The sequence below is a fragment of the Drosophila busckii genome, chromosome 3L (genome assembly GCF_011750605.1).
Source record: "Drosophila busckii strain San Diego stock center, stock number 13000-0081.31 chromosome 3L, ASM1175060v1, whole genome shotgun sequence".
Taxonomy (NCBI): Eukaryota; Metazoa; Arthropoda; class Insecta; order Diptera; family Drosophilidae; genus Drosophila; species Drosophila busckii.
Window position 1 is genome coordinate 1,893,878 of NC_046606.1, and position 18,681 is coordinate 1,912,558.

The 18,681-nt window shown below is 39.7% G+C and overlaps 2 protein-coding genes across 5 annotated transcripts; both read right to left on the bottom strand.

Annotated features, from left to right (window-relative positions):
- Window positions 1-1,102: 1,102 nt before the first annotated feature.
- LOC108598770 (ornithine aminotransferase, mitochondrial) lies at window positions 1,103-3,799 on the bottom strand. The gene is made up of 3 exons (XM_017985511.1): window positions 3,412-3,799; window positions 1,444-2,258; window positions 1,103-1,385 (listed from the first exon to the last, which is right to left on the bottom strand). The coding sequence occupies exons 1-3, from the start codon at window positions 3,738-3,740 to the stop codon at window positions 1,225-1,227; spliced, it is 1,305 nt and encodes a 434-aa protein (XP_017841000.1). The 5' UTR covers window positions 3,741-3,799; the 3' UTR covers window positions 1,103-1,224.
- A 1,245-nt stretch (window positions 3,800-5,044) lies between these two features.
- LOC108598712 (protein Teyrha-meyrha) lies at window positions 5,045-18,295 on the bottom strand. 4 transcript variants are annotated; one of them, XM_017985440.1, is made up of 9 exons: window positions 17,920-18,295; window positions 11,793-12,062; window positions 11,560-11,713; window positions 7,833-8,449; window positions 7,270-7,428; window positions 6,916-7,207; window positions 6,617-6,857; window positions 5,640-5,865; window positions 5,045-5,369 (listed from the first exon to the last, which is right to left on the bottom strand). In XM_017985440.1, exons 1-9 carry the CDS (start codon window positions 18,034-18,036, stop codon window positions 5,148-5,150), a joined length of 2,298 nt encoding a protein of 765 aa, XP_017840929.1. In that variant the 5' UTR covers window positions 18,037-18,295; the 3' UTR covers window positions 5,045-5,147. The 4 variants fall into 4 exon arrangements, with proteins under 4 accessions (XP_017840929.1, XP_017840928.1, XP_017840930.1 ...); XM_017985439.1 differs by having other exon boundaries at window positions 5,583-5,865; XM_017985442.1 differs by having other exon boundaries at window positions 5,291-5,365.
- Between the last annotated feature and the right edge of the window lie 386 nt (window positions 18,296-18,681).

An 18,681-nucleotide genomic window follows, 5' to 3' on the forward strand; every position in this document is an offset into this window, starting at 1 on the left:
CATTTCGATTTGTGATTTTGATCGCACTGTATTTGATTTTTATTGTTGCTGCAATTTGCTGTCAGCAATTGAAAAGCAATTGAAAACGATATGCCAGTTAACAAACAGCCGCGCCACGGCCCCCTCACACTACATAAGCTAATTAAAACTTGGCACATAAAAAAGTGCGGCAGACAAGTGTTAATGCTTAAAGCTTATCTTAAAGCACATAAAAACGCAACTAAATCAAAGTTTACCGGACAGTTCAAGTGTCTGTGGGGTTAAGTGCAGCGTCTTACGGCGGACTTTGCATACGCAGACCAAAAGCTTATCGCTAACAGTTGGCACTAAAGAAAAAAAGGACAGTGGATTGCTGTTGTTGTTGTTGTTGCTGGCCTGGCTCAGGGTGGTGGGTGTCAGAAACCACACGCCGCTTGGCTGCCCTTTTGTGTGTGTCCTTTGCCTTTTGTCCATAATCTTTGGCATTTTATCGCCGTCCATCTGTTGATGTCTTTATTAAAAAACAAGAAAAAATGAAAGAAAGTAGCACACAAAGTGGCGAGCGGCAAAAAAATGCAATTTTTAGCCCATTTTTTTGTGGGTTTTATTGGCAGACAGTGTCCTTAAGCATTTTATTAGCAGTAAACTTTTGAACTTGAAGTTGTCTCGTTGTTGTGCCGCTCAGCGGGCGCTTCACATAATTAAATAAAGCGTTGAAATTAAAAATAAAGATTTAACAAAGTGCAGAGCAGCGAGCAGCGGAAATATGCGAACCAAGTCAAGTTTCTACGATAAGCGGAGCAACATTTTTGTTTCTTTTATTTTGTGAACAACCCTGTGACGTCTAACGGCGTTAATTCGTTTTTTATGCCTTGGCGCCTTACTCTGGCCCAAAGATAAGGCCGAAATGTAGCGACATTTTCCGCCTTGTAATTGTCCTGCAGGATGCGCGTTGTTCAAGTTTATTGCCTAACGACCGCGGCACGTTCCCCTCAAGTGCGATGCGCTGGGCTGCGTTTTTTATATTTTAATTAAAAAACTAAGGCACGCCAACAATGCTGTTGACACAGTCCTGCCGCCAGGACGACGGCATTTTAGTTATGCCATAAGCCAACTTTGTAACTAGTTGAAAATGCAAATATTTTTATTTTAATAAGAGCGAATCTATAACTTTAAAAGCAATCAGGTAATAAAGCGTATTCTCAGACTTTGTTGTTTGCTGTAAAAACTAAAACTAGGGCTAAACTACATGGAGAGTATGGTCTTCTTGATGATGTCAATGCTCTCCAGCGTTTGCGCCTCATTGATCACCAGCGGCGGAGCGAAGCGTATAATGTCCCCATGTGTGGGCTTGGCAATCAGCCCATTGTCCTTCAGCTTCAGGCACACATCCCAGGCATCGTGTTCTAGCAAAGAAATTAGATCAGCTGCGATTTGATTTAAATGGAAGCTATGTTAACTTACTTGGATTAATCACAATGGCGTTGAGTAGACCCTTGCCGCGCACCACCGACACCACATCCTTGGGCAGCTTGGAGAGTTCGCTGCGCAGCAGCTCGCCCATCTTGTAGGCATTCTCCGCCAGGCGCTCCTCCTTGAGCACCTCCAGCGCTGCCATGGCCACGCGACAGGCCAAAGGATTGCCACCATATGTGGAGCCATGCTCGCCAGGTTTAATGCAAAGCATAACAGGATCATTGCAGAGCACAGCAGACACTGGATAAACACCACCGGACAACGCCTTGCCCAGTATGAGTATGTCCGGCTTCACATCCTCGTAGTCCACGGCCAGCATGCGACCAGTGCGCGCCAAGCCCGTCTGCACCTCATCCGCAATCCAGAGCACATTGTGCTTGGTGCACAGCTCGCGCACCTGACGCAGATAACCCTCGTCGGGCACCACGACGCCAGCCTCGCCCTGTATGGGCTCCACCATAAATGCGCACACATTCGGATCCTGCAGCGCCTGCTCCAGCGCCGCTGTATTGCTGTAGTCCACCAGCTGGAAGCCAGGCATGAAGGGACCAAAGCCCTCATAGCTGCTGGGATCGCTCGAAGCGGACACAGCGGCCAGCGTGCGTCCCCAGAAATTGTTCTTGGCAAAGATGATCTTGGCCTGATTCGCGGGTATCTTCTTCTCCATGTAGCCCCACTTGCGTGCCAACTTACAGGCAGTCTCGCAGCCCTCGACGCCCGTGTTCATGGGCAGCAGCTTGTCAAAGCCAAAGTATTTGGTCACATACTCCTCGTACTCGCCAAGCACATCCGAATAGAAGGCGCTGCGGATAGAAAGCAAAAATAAATAAATAAATCCACCATAACATAAATCTATAGTTGACTTTGTTAGACCGAGTCAGGCCCTGGAATCTCTTTAAGTGAACATTTTAATATAGAAATTACTTTTAAATGTAATTGAATTTAATAGGAATTAAATTCAAACTCATAATTGTAATAGTTGAAATCAAGTCAAACAAATTTTCAAGAGTTAAACTCTTAGCATACGATAATTTTAACTTAATTACCTTGAGGGTATTTATTTAATTTAAAAAAGAATTTCATGTGCTTAAAATGTGAGCCAAGAAAAATAAAATGTAGAAATGTAGAATGTTAAATTGATCATGCAAGTGATTGAAAGATTATTATTTCTGCTATTTTGAATATTATAAAAAATATCAGCTGTGGCAAGTTTTGTTTATATGTCAATATAATCTCTAAAAATAATTTTCAAGTCACATGACGCGAAACTAATCGCTGACGTAGACAAGAACTTTATTTAAATAGTTTAAATGATAACCCCACTGCACATACTTAATTCACACTCTAAGCACAAACTATAAATCATAATGCAAATCAATTTAATTGCTTGACTACGTCGAATATTATTTCCGCTGAACCGAAATTTGTCAAATGTTTCTTTTGTTTAGCAGCTGATAACGGCAAGACATTAGATTTGCAGGTCGTATGGTCAAAACTTTGATAATTTTGATTAATCACTTTGGCATTATGATGATTATTTTTAGCACTTGGCTTGACCGATATCGCAAAAGTTTAATGCTTAGTGTAAGTTGAGGAACAATTGATAAAACCAAACGCTTATCTGCGGTTAGTTGCGGTGTTTAAGTCTAAAATTTTCCATAATTTATGGAACTTTTTGCTGTAATTCCAGGCGTTATCGCTAAGCTATATATAGCTTTATATACACTGCACAAAAAACGCCTCTAATTTGAGCTAGCAACAAATTTTTGTGGTTGACAACAGCTACAAGTGATATTAATTGATAAGAGCGCGAACAAATTCTAGTTCATTAAATATTCGCACGCAATTCAAGGCCAGCAACAAAAATAAATAAATAAAGCTTTGGGCAAAGCTCTATAACTAGCTAAGCTTTAATAGGGGGGCGCGTCAACTTGTTTGCTCTATCGCTAAACTTACCGTGACGTCAGCGTTAGTTTGGTTGCCTGTTCGTTGAGTGCCTGGATTATTTTGGGATGACAATGGCCCTGATTAACCGCCGAGTAGGCGCTGAGATAGTCAAAGTAGCGCTTGCCCTCCACATCCCAAACAAATACGCCCTCACCACGACTCAAAGCCACGGGCAGTGGATGATAGTTGTGTGCGCCGTATTTCTGCTCACGTGCAAATACCGCGGCGGAGGCGCTGCTGCCCGCCGCCTCTGTGGACTGCGTCTCTTTGGGCTGTGTCTTCTGGGCGAGGCTGCCCAGACGGCTGGCAATGCCGCGTGTGCTCAGTTTGGAGAACATGCTTCGGCTATTTATTATTAAACAATCACTTGTACACTCGATCGCTGCTGCGGTCGCACTGAAAGTTTTGCTGACGCTGCGAGCGTTTTATTTATACTGCGGGCCCAGCGGCGTTGCTTGATAAGCTTTTATGGCCCAGACCCCCAGCATAGCGTCCAGCATGTGAGCGAGAGAGTCAAAGAAAGCTAAAGAGAGCGCACGTGTGCTAAGTTTGGCTGCGAACTATATATGCGCTATATCATTAGATTCGCTACATATCAAACAACAGCAGTTCAAGTCTGCAATTTTAATTGAATTTAATTTGTTGATTGGTTCAGTTTAAAAATTTAAATTATGATTCTTATTGTAATTTGCCTAAGATTGAGTAAAAGTAATAATAGTATTACTTTGAGTTAGTAGCTTTGTGATTTGAAGTCGCAGCTGTAATTGAGCTGAGTTGGTTTGCTAAATAATAATAATAATAATAAAAAATTAAACTCACAATGTTATTGGCTTAGCTTTTTAGGTCTTTCTGCCATGATCTCAATTAATGTTTATGGTTTGTTTTATGCTAAATTAATAATTAGCATTGATAATCCCTAACCTGTTTTTAATACACTTTGAAATTTGTTTATAATCAAACCTTTATGACTTTATTTAGTTAGTTAGAGCATCCACACGTCGCCTTGTTCCCATTTTGGCAATTCTGTTGTGTTTTTGCTTCGCTTTTTACAGCTCTGCTGTGTCTTACAGCGCTTATCTCATTTTTTCTGCGTTATAGAGCGGGGAGTACAGTTATTTATAAATAGCACATCTAATGCGTTTTATGAACACTTGTTATTTGTTATTGCTAATTCAGTCAATCAGTAAAAATTTTCCATTGCTTCAGCTGGAAGCTTTTTAAATTCGACTTGGCACGCTACACTTACAGTAGAGCATATTAGTTCGATAAGAAAAGAAAACGGCAGCTTATTAGCGTTAGTACTTTATAGTTTTTGTTTTTATTTAGATTTTTCATAAATATTTGTTTGCTTTAAAATGTACAACTAATTGGCTTAGTGCGCATAACTAAATTTTATATTTATTTAACAATTATAGCACATGTAAGAATTTTGCATAAAACAAATAGAAGGCAACAAAATAATTGCACTAAAGTTTAATGAATTAATTTTTGCAGAAATTAAAACAACAGCTCAGGCTCATATACAGCACTTACACATAAACGAATAATACATAAATAATTATAATAATATACAATAAAGAAAAGAGCGTAGCGCTTCTTTAGGCGCACGTCCAAAATCTTAAACGTAGCGAAATTTGGGGGGTTTGTCATTAGCTAGCATTTAATTGTTTTTGCTTTTGTTTTTTGTTTTGTATTAATTTTTAACTGTAATAAATTCACGCATTGATTGCTTCGTTCGCTACTGGCTACTCCATGGCCGGGGTGGCAACGCTCTGCTGCGGCGACTGGGCAGGTGAGGGCGAGAGACTGCGCGGCGTTGCCGTATTGACCGCCTCGCGTTGAGCCTGCGCCTGGCTGAGCAGCTCCTTGTTGAGTCTGTAGCTGCTCATGACGTTGGCGCAGCTCTGATGGAAATAAAAGTTGCGACCACGCAGAAATGCATCCGTGTTGAGATCCTTTATGCCTGTCTTAAGAGAGCAACAAGCAGAAGAGAACGAATTAAGTAACGAAAGCATAGCTAAGAGTAAAATGAATGTGACATGCACAAAAAAAACCAAAACCAAGTGCAATTAAGACAAAGAGCGAGCGAATTAAAGGAGCGTGTAAGTGTGTGTGCGTGTGCGTGTGTGTGTGTGTGTGTGACAAGAAAACGAAGAACTGAAGCAAACTGAGAAAATTACCTTACAAATGAAACACTTGTTTTCATCGTCCGGTTTTAAATCCGAACTAATTCCCACCTTTGTGTCCAATTGCGTTAATCCCGGCACGCCCATTGAATTCAACTGCGCCAAGCTATGCTCCATTGGCTCCACATATTTGGTTGCTGTTGTATTATTGTTGTTATTACTATTGTTGTTATTGTTGTTGTTGTGTGTTATGTCCATGGGTCCCGGCTCGGTGCTGCTCACTTGCGGCTCTGAGCGTGGACGCTCCTCCATGGCTGGCGACATGTTCTCGACACTTCTGTTGGGAGTAATTGAGAATCAAATTTGATATAAATTAATGAATGGTGTCATAAATATATAAAGAGAAGTAGCTAAGCGACTGTTCATCGTAACTATTGAATGTGGAAATAAATTTCTTAAGCATTCGCTAGTATTTTAAAAATATTTTAGCGTTCAACATTAGCAATTTTTATAGTAAATTCGATTTATATAACTAAAAAGAGCAAACCCAGCTAACTAAAAGGCAAACCCAGACTCAGTTGCCCCAAAAGCGGAGGAGAACTATCAACGCAACACATTTTGGATACCTGCCCTCAACTTAGCAACTCGAGGATCCAGCATTTTGGCCGTTAACAACCCACTTCGCTTCTCACCGCACCTACCCACAATAAAGTTGAATTATTAATTAAGTTTTGTTAGAACTATAAATCAATCTCTAAACAGCATCTACGTTAACTGTTGAGCGTTTTTATATTTACACTTTTAGTTATTATATAAGTTTGTATAATAATTAAGGCATTTACTTTGAACAAATTAAACAACAAATATGCATTATTTTTTCTCTGGATTAATGTCAAATATATAAAAGCATGTGCGCTATATTTTTGAAAGCTTAAAATTAGAGCTAACAACTATAATAAATTTCATCAAATGAAATGTGCCTAGCACAGTTTTAATTTATTTATTCAAAGTCAGTCGACAGTAAAGAAAATTACTACCTATGCTTATTGCTATTTGAGTGCTCTATTAATTACTCCGCTTAAATTTACCTGCTGCTGCCCACGTTCTCGTCCTGTCGCCGCTTGTAACTGTGCGTCTTGCCCGACAGTTTGACTGTGTCGTCATCATCCACAATGACATCCTCATCGCTGTCGTTCTGACACGCCGCCGTATCCATCATTAGCTCCTTGTTATTGCTGCTGTTGTTGTTGTTGTTGTTGCTCTGCTCGCCACAGGAGTCGGCATTGTAATAATGATGCGTGGTCGATGACAGCTCGCTGACATTCTTAACTGCAGATTGCGCAGCAAGTTGAAGTTGTAGCTTTAATTTAAACTCATCCAGACTTACCACTGATATGTGCTGACTGCTGACTGGCGCTGGTGTCGCCGGACCAGCTGACGCTGCTGCTGCTGCTGGCAGCCACAGCAACTGCATCTTCCTCTATGGGCTGGCCATCCTTCTGGTTGATCACACACGCCGTGCGATAGAGTATGCCATCCAGTTTGCCGGGCTGCGCATTCGAGTTGTGCATGCTGCTGGCAATTGGCGCACGCGGCAGCTCTGAGCCCGAATCGGGCACATCATCGTTGCAGCTCTCCACATCCACCGTTTCAATTTCATCCTGCAGCTTGGCATCTTCCTGCAAAACGCATTTGAATTGAATTATGATTTATGCTAATTTGAATGCTTTGCTGTGCGCACCTCTGGCGGCAGCTTGCCTGTTTCCAGCGCATACTTGCGCTTGCAGATGGGACAGCTGCTACAGTAGAGACTCTCCATCATGTACATTTCGCCGTATTTACGCTTGCGCACCTTCAAACGCAAACGATTTTGACGATTGTTGCGTATGCGCTGAAAAGTCTGCAACAAAAAATTTCAATTAGCAGCCATAGCCAAAAAGCAACTTTTTAGTTAATTACTACTAATCAAAATTGTTAGTATAGCAATGCGACTGAGTAGATAGTCTACCAGAGTAGTCGCAGCTATATATCAGAAACAGACTGTATGATCAAAAATTGCCAGCTGGACAGTAATAAGCTCAATTTGTTTTTCATATTATGGAATTATAATTAAATTAAATTAAATTAAATGAATTAAAATAGTCAAAAATCATTTAAAATTATACAATACAAACTAAAGTAATTCAAAGTGGGAGTAAAAGTAAATAATTGTGCTACTCTAAAAAATTACGTATACGTTATTTTTAAATACAATTTTGCTTATATAATTTAAATGCTTAGGCCATAACCAAAGCTGCCGCTTACCTCCCAGCGATTGTGGCTGGTGCGTATGGCGTTCTCTTGGGCTGGACAGGGCGGCGCAAACATGTAGGTGGCCTGGAGATTGGCGCGCTCGAAGCCAGCGCTCAATTTATAGAGCCGATCCAGTTCGGTGAGGAAGTGCGTGTGCCACTCCTCCGCATTCAGTTTGAGCCCACAGACGGGACACATTTCGGGTATGGCACCACCGGCGGCGGCGGCCTGCAAACCGCTGACCAAGCTCAGGCCACCGGGCACGGCGCGTAGTCCGGCCATGCTGAGGCTGGCGAGGGCGGCGTGATGGGCGGCGGCATGATGATGATGGGAGAGCGGATGCGGATGGGCGTGCGCCATGTGATGATGCGTGGGTGGTGGAGCGGCTGCTGCTGCTATGTGGCCATGCCCATGGTGATGGGCATGATGATGAGCCGCCGACGAAGACTGATGCGCCGCCAGATGCGTGGCCATGGACACGACGGCGCTGCTGGTGGCCGCAGCGACGGCGGCCGAGCTAATCGCAGCTGCTGCTGCTGCTGCGGAGCTGGTGGAGCAGGAGGAGTTGCTGCTGCTGGACGCGGTCGAGGATGAGGCCACCGTATGCGCTTTGCTCGCATTATGCAGATCTGGAATTAGACATGGCGCAATCATCAATCAAATGTAAATTTCAATGCACCCCTCTCCAGTAACGCGTATTGGCGCTATAAATTTCCACTCGGATTTTCTAATTGCATGCTACAGATTTTTCACACGTATTTAGCCCAAATTAATTGCGAGCCTGCGCGCTTGAATTTATTTTCATTTCATTTTTATGCTCAGCTACAATTGCTGCGGCTTCAAGTCCTGTCAGACGCACGTACAGCACACACAGGACGCAGGATACAGCAGCAGCAGAAAAAAGCATAAACCACAATAAATACAAACTGTTTGCTTCAAAAGTTCTGCACGTGACTTGCCGGCAATTAAAATATTTTATAACAATAAATAAAATCTCTGGCACTTGCTGCTGCTGCTGCTGCTGCTGTTTTGGGCTAAAATACTATATATGCTATATGTTTTTGGTAACATAATATGTTGCATATGGCGGTTAACGGTTAACCGCGCAACAACTGCAACCAAACAACAGTCACAAGTTTCTAAATTTCCGCACGTGAGCTGCTTATAAATTAACATTATAATAAACATTTGCTTTCATTTCAATTAGCATTTAACTCTATGCAATTTTATGCGAGCAACAATAATTATATTATGGCATTCAATTTATGCAGTTTAAGTTTGCAGTTACATAAAACCAGCTAAACAATTTAATATTATAGTTTAGCTCAAAATATTTAATAGTCTGCAGTACTTTTGCTGCTATTTAGTTAAAGCAGATCAAAGTGCAAGTGATTACAACTTATGGCAATTGCTTAAAAATTCAATGAACGATGCCAATTAATTGATTTGAATTTCAGCAAGAAAATGTTAAACAAAAGGTTAAAAGATTGCATAAGTTCGAAGCGTGTTTAAGCCAAAAGCCTGCACATTCATTTATATTTTTTAAATACAAAATATAGGAACACCCAAATATTGTTGCTATTAAAAAAAGCAGCGCTGCTATGCGTTATATATAATTTACTATTATTCGAATATTGAATATCGAATATTGGTTGCCTCTAAGTTTCTCTCAAATTTATGCCAAAGCGCAGCTCAGCTCAGCTCATCACTCAACTCTTAGCTGCAGATTAACAACTATAAATCTTAATGCAAACTGATTACCTCAGTGGACACGTGTGTCTAGCTAAGTTGCATGCCCCCAAGGCTCAAAGTGCTCAACGCATTGAATTCCCAACCTAGAGGCGCATTCCACATATGCGGCAAGCCATGAAATATGACATTGCCTCTTGTATTTGTGTGTCTGTGTGCGTGTGTGTGTGTGCCATTAATATAACCGAAATTAATATGAAAATTCCGAGTGTGCATTGAACATAATACATCATCTGAACAATAACAACAATGCAATCAAAGCGATTTGCAACACTTGCGGCAGAGCCTTTGAAATAATAATAATAAAAAAAACAGAAATTGTGAATTGCGCAGAATAAATGAGCAAACATTATGAATTTTTGTTTGGCTAAGGGGGTAGCTTGAGTTTGTGTGCCTTATAATTGGCTCAAGTGGCAACAAAGTCGCAGGGCTGAGTAATTAGCTGAGACTCGTGCCGTGCCGCAAAAGGATGCGCGTCTGTCTGCGCTTGTGGTTTGACTTTGTAGTCAAGTGGCAGGCAGAGTGAGAGAGAGCGAAAGAGTGAGAGAGATAAAGGGTGAGTGGTTACATTTCAATAAGCCGCTGTGCCATTTAAAACACTTTACGCGCCACCCCTTGTAACCCTTTTGGGATGTCCTTTTGGCTACAACACGTACGCCTGACGCTTTTTTATTTTTCGCATAGCTTGAGGCAGCATCGATGCTGCTGCTGCTGCTGCCACGCAGCTAATTAAAAGTGTATTATTTATTGAAATTAATTTATGGGCTCATGTTAGTCAAAGCCAAAAGTTAAACACACACACACACACACAAGCGTTGTATGTGTGTGGAAAACTGGTTTTCCGGCTTAAGCAAATATGTAAATATGCATGCTTAACATGAAAAGCTGTCGCTGCACAGTGGCGTAGTTGCAAGGGGGGTAAGAGAGAGTGTTGCTTACAATTGTTAGATATAATAAACTAAACTAAATTAATATATTTTGAATTTAAAGCAAGGACAACGATAAATGCTCAATCCCTATCCTAAGCTAATTAATTGAAATCAGTGTTGCTAATAATTGTTAGAGTTAGTAAACAATTGTTTTGTTAAGAGCTGCGTATAAACAAAAAGCAAACTAAATTAATATATTTTGAATTTAAAACAATCTAAGGATAACGATGGGTGCCTAATGTTGAATATATGCTAAGTTAAGTAATTGAAAACTACAAGCTGTGGGTTGGAAATCAGCTGAATGTTCCACTAATAACACTAAAAAGGACTCAAATATATAAAATATAAATATATAAATATTCATACGTATGTTGGCTCTGTTTAACACTCCCAATCTATAAGCTTATTAAATTTAAAAACAAAAACATAATTTTTATATACTTTTCAATTAAACTTTAAATATATTTTGTAATTCGTTTTTATTGGCATTAAATAAATAAATAGCAAATATTTTAAAGCCTAACTACTATTTTTTATTAATAAAAAACTTACTAATTGCTGCCCCCGCAGCTGCGCCGCTGCTTTTGTTTTGTTTACTCAACTGCCTGCTGCTTTACACAAATTTATCCTTGAAATTTATCATTTTCATTTTCATATGCTGGAGTACATAAGGCGCTTAACGCCAGCGTTCTGGGCCATGTCGACCAATTAGCCACGCATTTGACTGAAATTTGCTTAGCCTACATTCGGTTTGAGTGCGCGAGGGCTGGAGGCTGAGCCACCCCTCAGGTAAATATTTGTTTGAAATTGATTTAAATGTCTGCGAAACTAATAAAAAACATTTTGTTGCGTTGCTCTCTCTCACTCTCTGCGTCTCTTTGGCTTATGCCTGCCAGTCAAAGTTAAGCCAGTGAAGCGTTAAAATTGCGCAGAAAAGTAAAATTGAAACAAATATGCCAAGATTTTGATCAAAATGAGGCAACAGCAACAACGCCCAGAATTGCAATTTTTTTTTATCTCTTAGCCAACATGCAAATTTTGTATGCAAACTGCCAACTTACGTCTCAAATCCCTGGGATCCTGCGAATTATTGCTGCGCGGACTTTCACCCTTTTCAACAGCATCGTAATCCTGTGATCCCTCCATGGATTCGTGTGATGTGCACGTGGGACTGGCCGAGTCTGTGCGAAACGATTCGCTGCCATTGAAAAGATTCTGCACGCAAAGAACGAAATTCCAAATTCCAATTATGACAAGTGTCGAACCCAAATCGCTCTATATCGCTATAGCTTACCTGATCCAGCGATATGCCAATGTACTTGGGTGGCGAAAACGCCGACGGCAGTGAGAAGTTCGACAGCACCGACGGCTTGCCCAGCGGCGAGCGCTCGCTGGCAAAGTAGCCGCCGGGCCCAGCAGCCGCCGCAGCAGCCGCAGCGGCTCCATTGGCCGCCAGCATCCCATGGTTGAGCGTCTGCAGCAGATGCGGATGAAAGTTATGCAGGAATTGTGTGCTATAGTTGCCGACTAGGGACATGTTGTGTAGATCTTTGGCGTCAGGTAACTGCAAAGGGGCAGAAAAGTGAAGAAGTTGCAGTCAGCAAAATGTGGAATTTATAAATATAATTTGAATTAGTGTTCAGTATTAAAAATTTTAAAATATTAAGTATTATATAGTAGATATTTAAATAAGTTTTGGCTAAATGACTAACGATTAATATCTCAATAAAAATGTTACTTTAAATCAAAAGAAATAAATTCAAATCAAATTCAAACCAAATTCGTTCTTGGCTTCAAATTTATTTACAGACTATTCATATTAATAATATTACAAGTATATTTCGTACTAAGTTTGCATTTTAATTCCATTTTTTAGTCACTTTATTTTAGTAACAATTAGCTTGCTTGCTATTTTAAATCTAAATATTATATAGCAATTGATTTATAAGTTTAAATTGCAGCTTTGCTTAAATATAATTAATTTAAGAATTAATACATTTCATTTAGTTTTTGTTTGCTTTGCTTTCAAATTGAATACTTAAATTATTTTATTTATTTAAGATTAAGATTAGCTACTAAGGCAATCGACTCATTAAATTAAAAAATTGCTGCTGAATTTTAAAATCTTTAGCTTGCCAAAATGCAAGTTTAAATAAAAAATAAGCTGATTTGCCATTTCTAGAGTTTACTGTTTATCTTAAACACGCATCTTTACTTAAATCTCAAGCTACATTGATTTAATTGCTTTTGCCTGAGCTAAGTGGCCGTGAAATTGTTGCAACACTTAGTGGCATTACTTGCAGTTAAGAGAGTCGAACGCGCGCTGCATGACTTGGCCAATTATAAGCTAAGCAAACTCACAAGCAAATGAAGAAAGTTATGCAAAAAATGCTGCAAAGTATTGCCAATAGCTAAGCCGCCTTCAAATATGCAACGCAAATGTTTAATTTACGACAAATAAATGTTAAACGGCGCAAAATTGAGAGATTTTTAGAGCTGCGATAAATACGAGACATAAACTGTGTCACATGAGCATTGACAGTGGGTGTGGGTTGTGGGGGTGGGGCCACCAATGGGGTGTAAAATAACGAGCTTACACACACACTTTGATATGGGTACAGTGCTCGAGGGTGGGTTAACAAGCGATAGCCCAGGCAAGCGGGGGGCGGGGCACATTGATGATAAAAACAGCAAAGGATAAACAGACAAACCGTTTATAACAAATTGAGCCTGATGAGTGTTAAGCGTCTGCAATACACATGTGTGTGTGTGTGTGTGTGTGTGCAACATCAGCGACAACATGTGTGACAAGTACTAAACGCACCCACAGCAAAGTTTTGCTTTCTATAGAAAAAAAAAGGAATTTACATACAAATTTGTCTGCGCTGCTTTTGAGTGTTGGGCAGGGGGCAAAGTTATGTGGCAAGTGTGGCAAAATGTATAAAATGTTTAGTTGAGTTCGTACTAAGAGCAGCTTCAAATAAAGTTTAAGCTTCAAATAATTTAAATCTATGCAAAAGTCCAAACCACAACTTTAATAATAAATAACAAAATTGTAATTTTATGTATAATTTAGTGGTTGCTATTTTTAAATTGTATGACAGTTAGTTAGTTAGCTATATTTTAATTCGTAGCACAAGCAAACTTCAATTTAAATTAAATAAATATTTAATTTGAATAGTTTGCTAAATAAATGCTACAAAATTATAGTTGAATATATATAATTTTAATATTTTAAAATTGTAAATAAATGCAGTTTATTTAAATTTAAATATTTCTAATTGGAAAAGCTTTAGCCTGCCCAACTCTCAACTCAACTGAACTCAACTCTCTAGGGGTAGCTGCAATAAATTAACGCTTATCGTTAGGATTGTTGCAAATTAGCACCTCTTGCCACATGTTGCAGCATATCAGCTGGCACACATCATCATTAGCCAACAAGACTAATGAGATCTAGACTTATTTTAAAGCTGTTGCCAATCAGCAGCAGCAACAATTGCAAGTCAGCCTAACAAAATAATGCAACAGCAAGTGGCACAACCGCATGAGTTGCACTTTCTGTGTGCGCCCCAATGAGTGGCACTGATTAAATGCCACGTGCACAGCTGCGGCGGCAAAACCAAGTGGTCAACCACTCTTGAGTGGAGAGCTGAGTTTTTTTTTTCCCAAATTTGTCAGCATATTACGAATGAGGTTTTAATGCAATTGAGGCATGCATTGATTTATGTGCAGCAGGTGCTGCCTGCTGGCTGCTGGCTTGCCACCCCCTAAGGCATTGTTTGCTTTTCTATTAGCGACATTATGTGATTTGTTGCTCGAGGGTTGCGGATTTGCATAATGCGTGAGTGTGTTGGGGACTGACAGACATTATTATATGTCCTTTCAAGAGGGCTTCGCAGAAATCACTAGTGGATGTTGTTCAGCCGTCTTGGCCATGCTCGCTGGCTTGGGACGCAAAGCCGGGACCAGACCTTTAGGCGCATTGATTTGCTTTTCTATTAGCGAACATTAATTGTGACTATGTTTGCTCTGGACGCGGTTTTGCCGGACCCTTTGCCATTTGCCGCCTTGTCCGCTTGTTCTTGCTGTTTTGTTTGCTTTTTAACACGAGTATTAGGCATTTTTATCAGCAGCAGCTGCTTGGCAACAGCGAGGAGCAACAATTAATAAGCCTTAATTACAACAACACGCCGAACGATGAAGCCAATGGTCCCAACAAAATGCAAATTGCCATTTCGCTTAGCAAGCGCCAATAAATAATACGCACACAACAGACAAATAAATCACTAACAACTTGTCCCTTCGCCTCTCCTCTCTCTATATGGCGTGCTTGCCTACAAATAAATCCGATATTTGTGCGCAGTTCACCAAAACGTTTACTTGCCTCCTGCACATTGGCAATTTCTCTTTCAATAAATGTGTATGGTCCAAAACTTGCCCTCAGCGCATTGGAAGTCTTTTTTGATTGCACTAACAAGTTTAACAAGTGTCGTCATACCACCAAAGGCGTGTTTCAAAAGGAGCAGGCATAAAAAGGATCAAGTTTTAAAATGGTAAAATAATGTGTAGTTATGATCGGATTATTAATGTATTGAAAAACTTTGGCCGAGAATTGAACAAATATAAAATGATTTTTTTTTATTTTTATTATTATTTTAATGTCACTAAGCAGTCGACAGCAAGAAAATTTAACAATCCTATAGTATCATTAAGAATATTTTAAAGTAAATTATATACATATATTATTATCTTTATTTTAAAACCTTAAATATTGGGAGTGTGACATTTCAAAATAAAAGTCAATAAAGGTGACAAATGTTTAAGTAAAGTTACAAATTTAAACTATGTTGAATTTTGTGCTCAACAATATTTTTATTTATTTATTTAGACAGTCAATGATACAAGAAAATTATTGTCAATGATTTAAACTAAACATTCAACAAATGAATGTAAAAGTTGCTTTAGTTGCTCTACATTAGTGTAGCTACAATTCAAATAAATAAATATATACAAATTGATGTTCTTTAATAATGAAAAGGAAACATATTATGCCAACCGATGCAACATTTGTTGCCAGCAGAAAAAACTCAGCAGCTGAGCTCGCATCACTTGCAGCAAAATGCAAAACAAACTTAATTAGTTTACAATTTAGTGCTAAGTTAACTTGCAGCCTTTTCAACACTGCAGCCTTTACAACACTTGAAACTCAAAATTGCACTTACAATTGTTAAATTTGCGCTATAGCCAAAGCCGCATTAAAGTTGCTGCTGTTTAGTTGTAGCTCCGAAACTGCAACTTGCTCTAATTGAAAACCTTCAATAGTCATAAATAGTTTTAGCTAACAACTGGTTTAGGCGTACATTAGCTGCTATAAGCAGCTGTTGTTGTCTCTTTTGCTTACTGCTTCTCTTTCATTTGCTTTGGCTTGTTACACGCCTCGTTGCCTGTGGCTGCTTGCTTGATAAATTGCCATAAATTAAATTAAGCACACACACAAGCATATTTATAGCCTCACACACATGCATACACATGCATGTGTGTGTGTAAAGAATTACATTTCATATGTTGCCACACTGCTCTAGCTCATAATTTGCCACACTTAACGTTTGTCCAGCAACTGAACTTGCTACTGGTTTTTCTTTTTGTTTTCCCCGAGCAGCGTCTGCCATGTTTTATTTTTTTTTTTTTGTTGCTCGCTTTTGTTTGTGGGGTCAGTTGGCTGTTTACCTTTATTATTGTTGTTGTGGTTACAAAATTGTTATGCTGGGTGGTTAAATTGCTTGAGGGGGGGAGATTCGCATTAAACCATTTGACATTGCATTTAATATGCTTGGGCTTGGGTTTGTTTTTATTAATTTTTATTATTATGCTTGGGCTGCAGAGCTATAAATAATGTGCATAACTCAAGAGTGGCAAAATTTATAGATTTGCAAACTGGTTTAACTTTCTCTTTTTATTCGCAGTGTAGTATCTTTCATATCGCCCAGCTTGCATCTACAAGTCTTGGACATATTGTTGTCATGTTTAACATATCTTAACGCTACTCAATGCTATGCAGCAGCAGCAGATCGAGAACGCAATCGACTCCACTCTAACCAGTTCAAGTTATGCGAATTTCAGCCGCCTGCTCATCATCAGTACGAGTTCTTCATCATTTGTAGCATCAGCGTCAAGATCATTGCTCATGTTTACAATGATGACAGCCGCGCTACGGAAGCCAAACTCGCAACTGATCCCAGTCGAGAGTATCAATCGTAGGCTAAGCAACTGAGACTAAAGCTGAAGCTTCTGGGCTCTGAAGCTATCATAAATCTGTTCGTCGCAAAAATCTACACACAATGGGGCGTTTGCAAACGCATTCGTTGATCGAGGAATGCGAGAGAGACTCAGAGACTCAGACGCAGGCTCAGACTCGAGCTCAGGCTCAGACTCGAGCAAGGGGCAAAACTTTCAACCGAAAACAGCAAAACTGAAACTTTGAATCTGACTGACTGTCGACTGTCGATTGTTTGCAACTGCTAACTGCTGATTACACTGCTCAAAACTCAATGAAATGTGCAAATTGTTTAGTAACTGAAATTATACGCATTAAAAATTGACTTTAAAATATTTTTAAAAATCTAAAATATATTTGAATAGATGAATTTGCAAGAATAGAATTTGTGTGCTTAATTTTTGCTTTGGTAAGAGCTCTAACTTTTTAAATACAGTAAACATTTTATAACTAAACAAATTTTAAGAAAACAGTTTCTAAAAACAGTTGAAATTAGTAATTTTACTAGTTCATCTGATGAGCTAGTATTTAGTTTTAAATGAAATTGATACTCTGCACTTAATTTTGATTAGTTCTTGTCAGTCTTATGTAATAAATAATAAAGTTGCTTGTTTAAAAATGTTGGCAACACATAAGTTGGAAACACCGAGATTTTGCTGCTTCAATAGTTCAATGTTGCTTGAGTAAAAGTTGCTTATAGAGGAGACTGCCTACTGTAGTTTAAGTCAAAAATATATAATATAATATAAAAATTAAGCACTTTTTTCTTCTATCTTTATTCCATGCCTAGTTATATATTTTACGCTACTGCTGCACTGCTCTTTATACATTTCTCGCAGTGTATTTGGCTTGCTGTTTTACAATGCGCATTGTTTTGGTTATATGCTATGTATATAGGCTGGCTTGGCCGACTCGCAGCGGTGTGCTGCTGATTTATAGCAGCTGATGGTTAGCCGAGAGCTTCTGGCCACGGAGGCTGCCGAATTGGCGTTGCCTGCGGCTGAGCCAAGTTTGAATTGAGTTTATGATTTGTCATAAATATGTCGCTATAGGCCAGATCACAGCCACAACAAACAGACATACATACATATGCTTATGCTTATGCTTATATTATGTTAGACCTGGCAATAGTTGTTGGGGGACTTACTCTTGCTGGAAACGGACGTTGTCCACGCAGAGCCTCATGCAAACCGGAAGCGGCCTCCGATAGTACAACAAGCGCTTGAGATGGCAAATGGCTGCTAACAAATGCGTTGCTTTCCATCTGCAACGCGTCGTATTGTTGTTGCTGCTGTTGTTAATTGTACGAGTTGTTGTCGCTGCAGTTGCTGTTGTTGTTTTTATTATATTTGGCACTGGGCTGCAGCATAACGTGCAAGCTTTCACTTTAATTGACAACTATAAATGCAATTATAATTAATTGGCACATAAAATGCAAATTTATGCAAGTACTATATATATTTAATTAATTTATTTATATTTGATTTAGTTAACGTGGCGCACGCGGCGGTAAAATTACGTTGAACACACACTCAACACACACAAACATACGAAGAAAATAGAGACGCAGAGCAGTTTTGACACCCGCACGTACGCGCAGCTAAAGTCGAACTGAACTCAGCTTCGCTGCCTGCCCAGCCCGAGAGTCCATAAAAAAAACCTGCTGCCTGGCCTCAGTCAACGCCTCCGCCTGCGCTGAGCGCTGATTGGTCGCGAGCGTCGTTAACCGTTTCGACTGTCTTGCGCTCTCGCTCGCCCGCACGAACTGAGCGCGCATAGCCACAGCTCCCCTTCTCACGCGCTCGCTCGCGCTCTCTCACACTCTGTCGCTCGCTCTTACGCTTCGCAGCAGCGCTTTGGCATTTACATTATGTTTACCTCTTTAGTCAGTTTGTTTTTGTGCATTATT

Bases quoted from the DNA above. Each gene is read 5' to 3' on its own strand.
- LOC108598712 (XM_017985439.1), bottom strand. From the start codon at position 18,036: ATGGAAAGCAACGCATTTGTTAGCAGCCATTTGCCATCTCAAGCGCTT. The intron at 8,450-11,559 runs GTAAGTTGGCAG...GTCTAATTCCAG, and splicing joins GGATCCCAGGGATTTGAGAC to ATCTGCATAATGCGAGCAAA. The intron at 5,370-5,582 runs GTAATTTTCTCA...TGCTCTCTTAAG, and splicing joins ACAAGTGTTTCATTTGTAAG to ACAGGCATAAAGGATCTCAA.
- LOC108598770 (XM_017985511.1), bottom strand. From the start codon at position 3,740: ATGTTCTCCAAACTGAGCACACGCGGCATTGCCAGCCGTCTGGGCAGC. The intron at 2,259-3,411 runs GTAAGTTTAGCG...TTCTATCCGCAG, and splicing joins AAACTAACGCTGACGTCACG to CGCCTTCTATTCGGATGTGC. The intron at 1,386-1,443 runs GTAAGTTAACAT...TTTCTTTGCTAG, and splicing joins CGCCATTGTGATTAATCCAA to AACACGATGCCTGGGATGTG.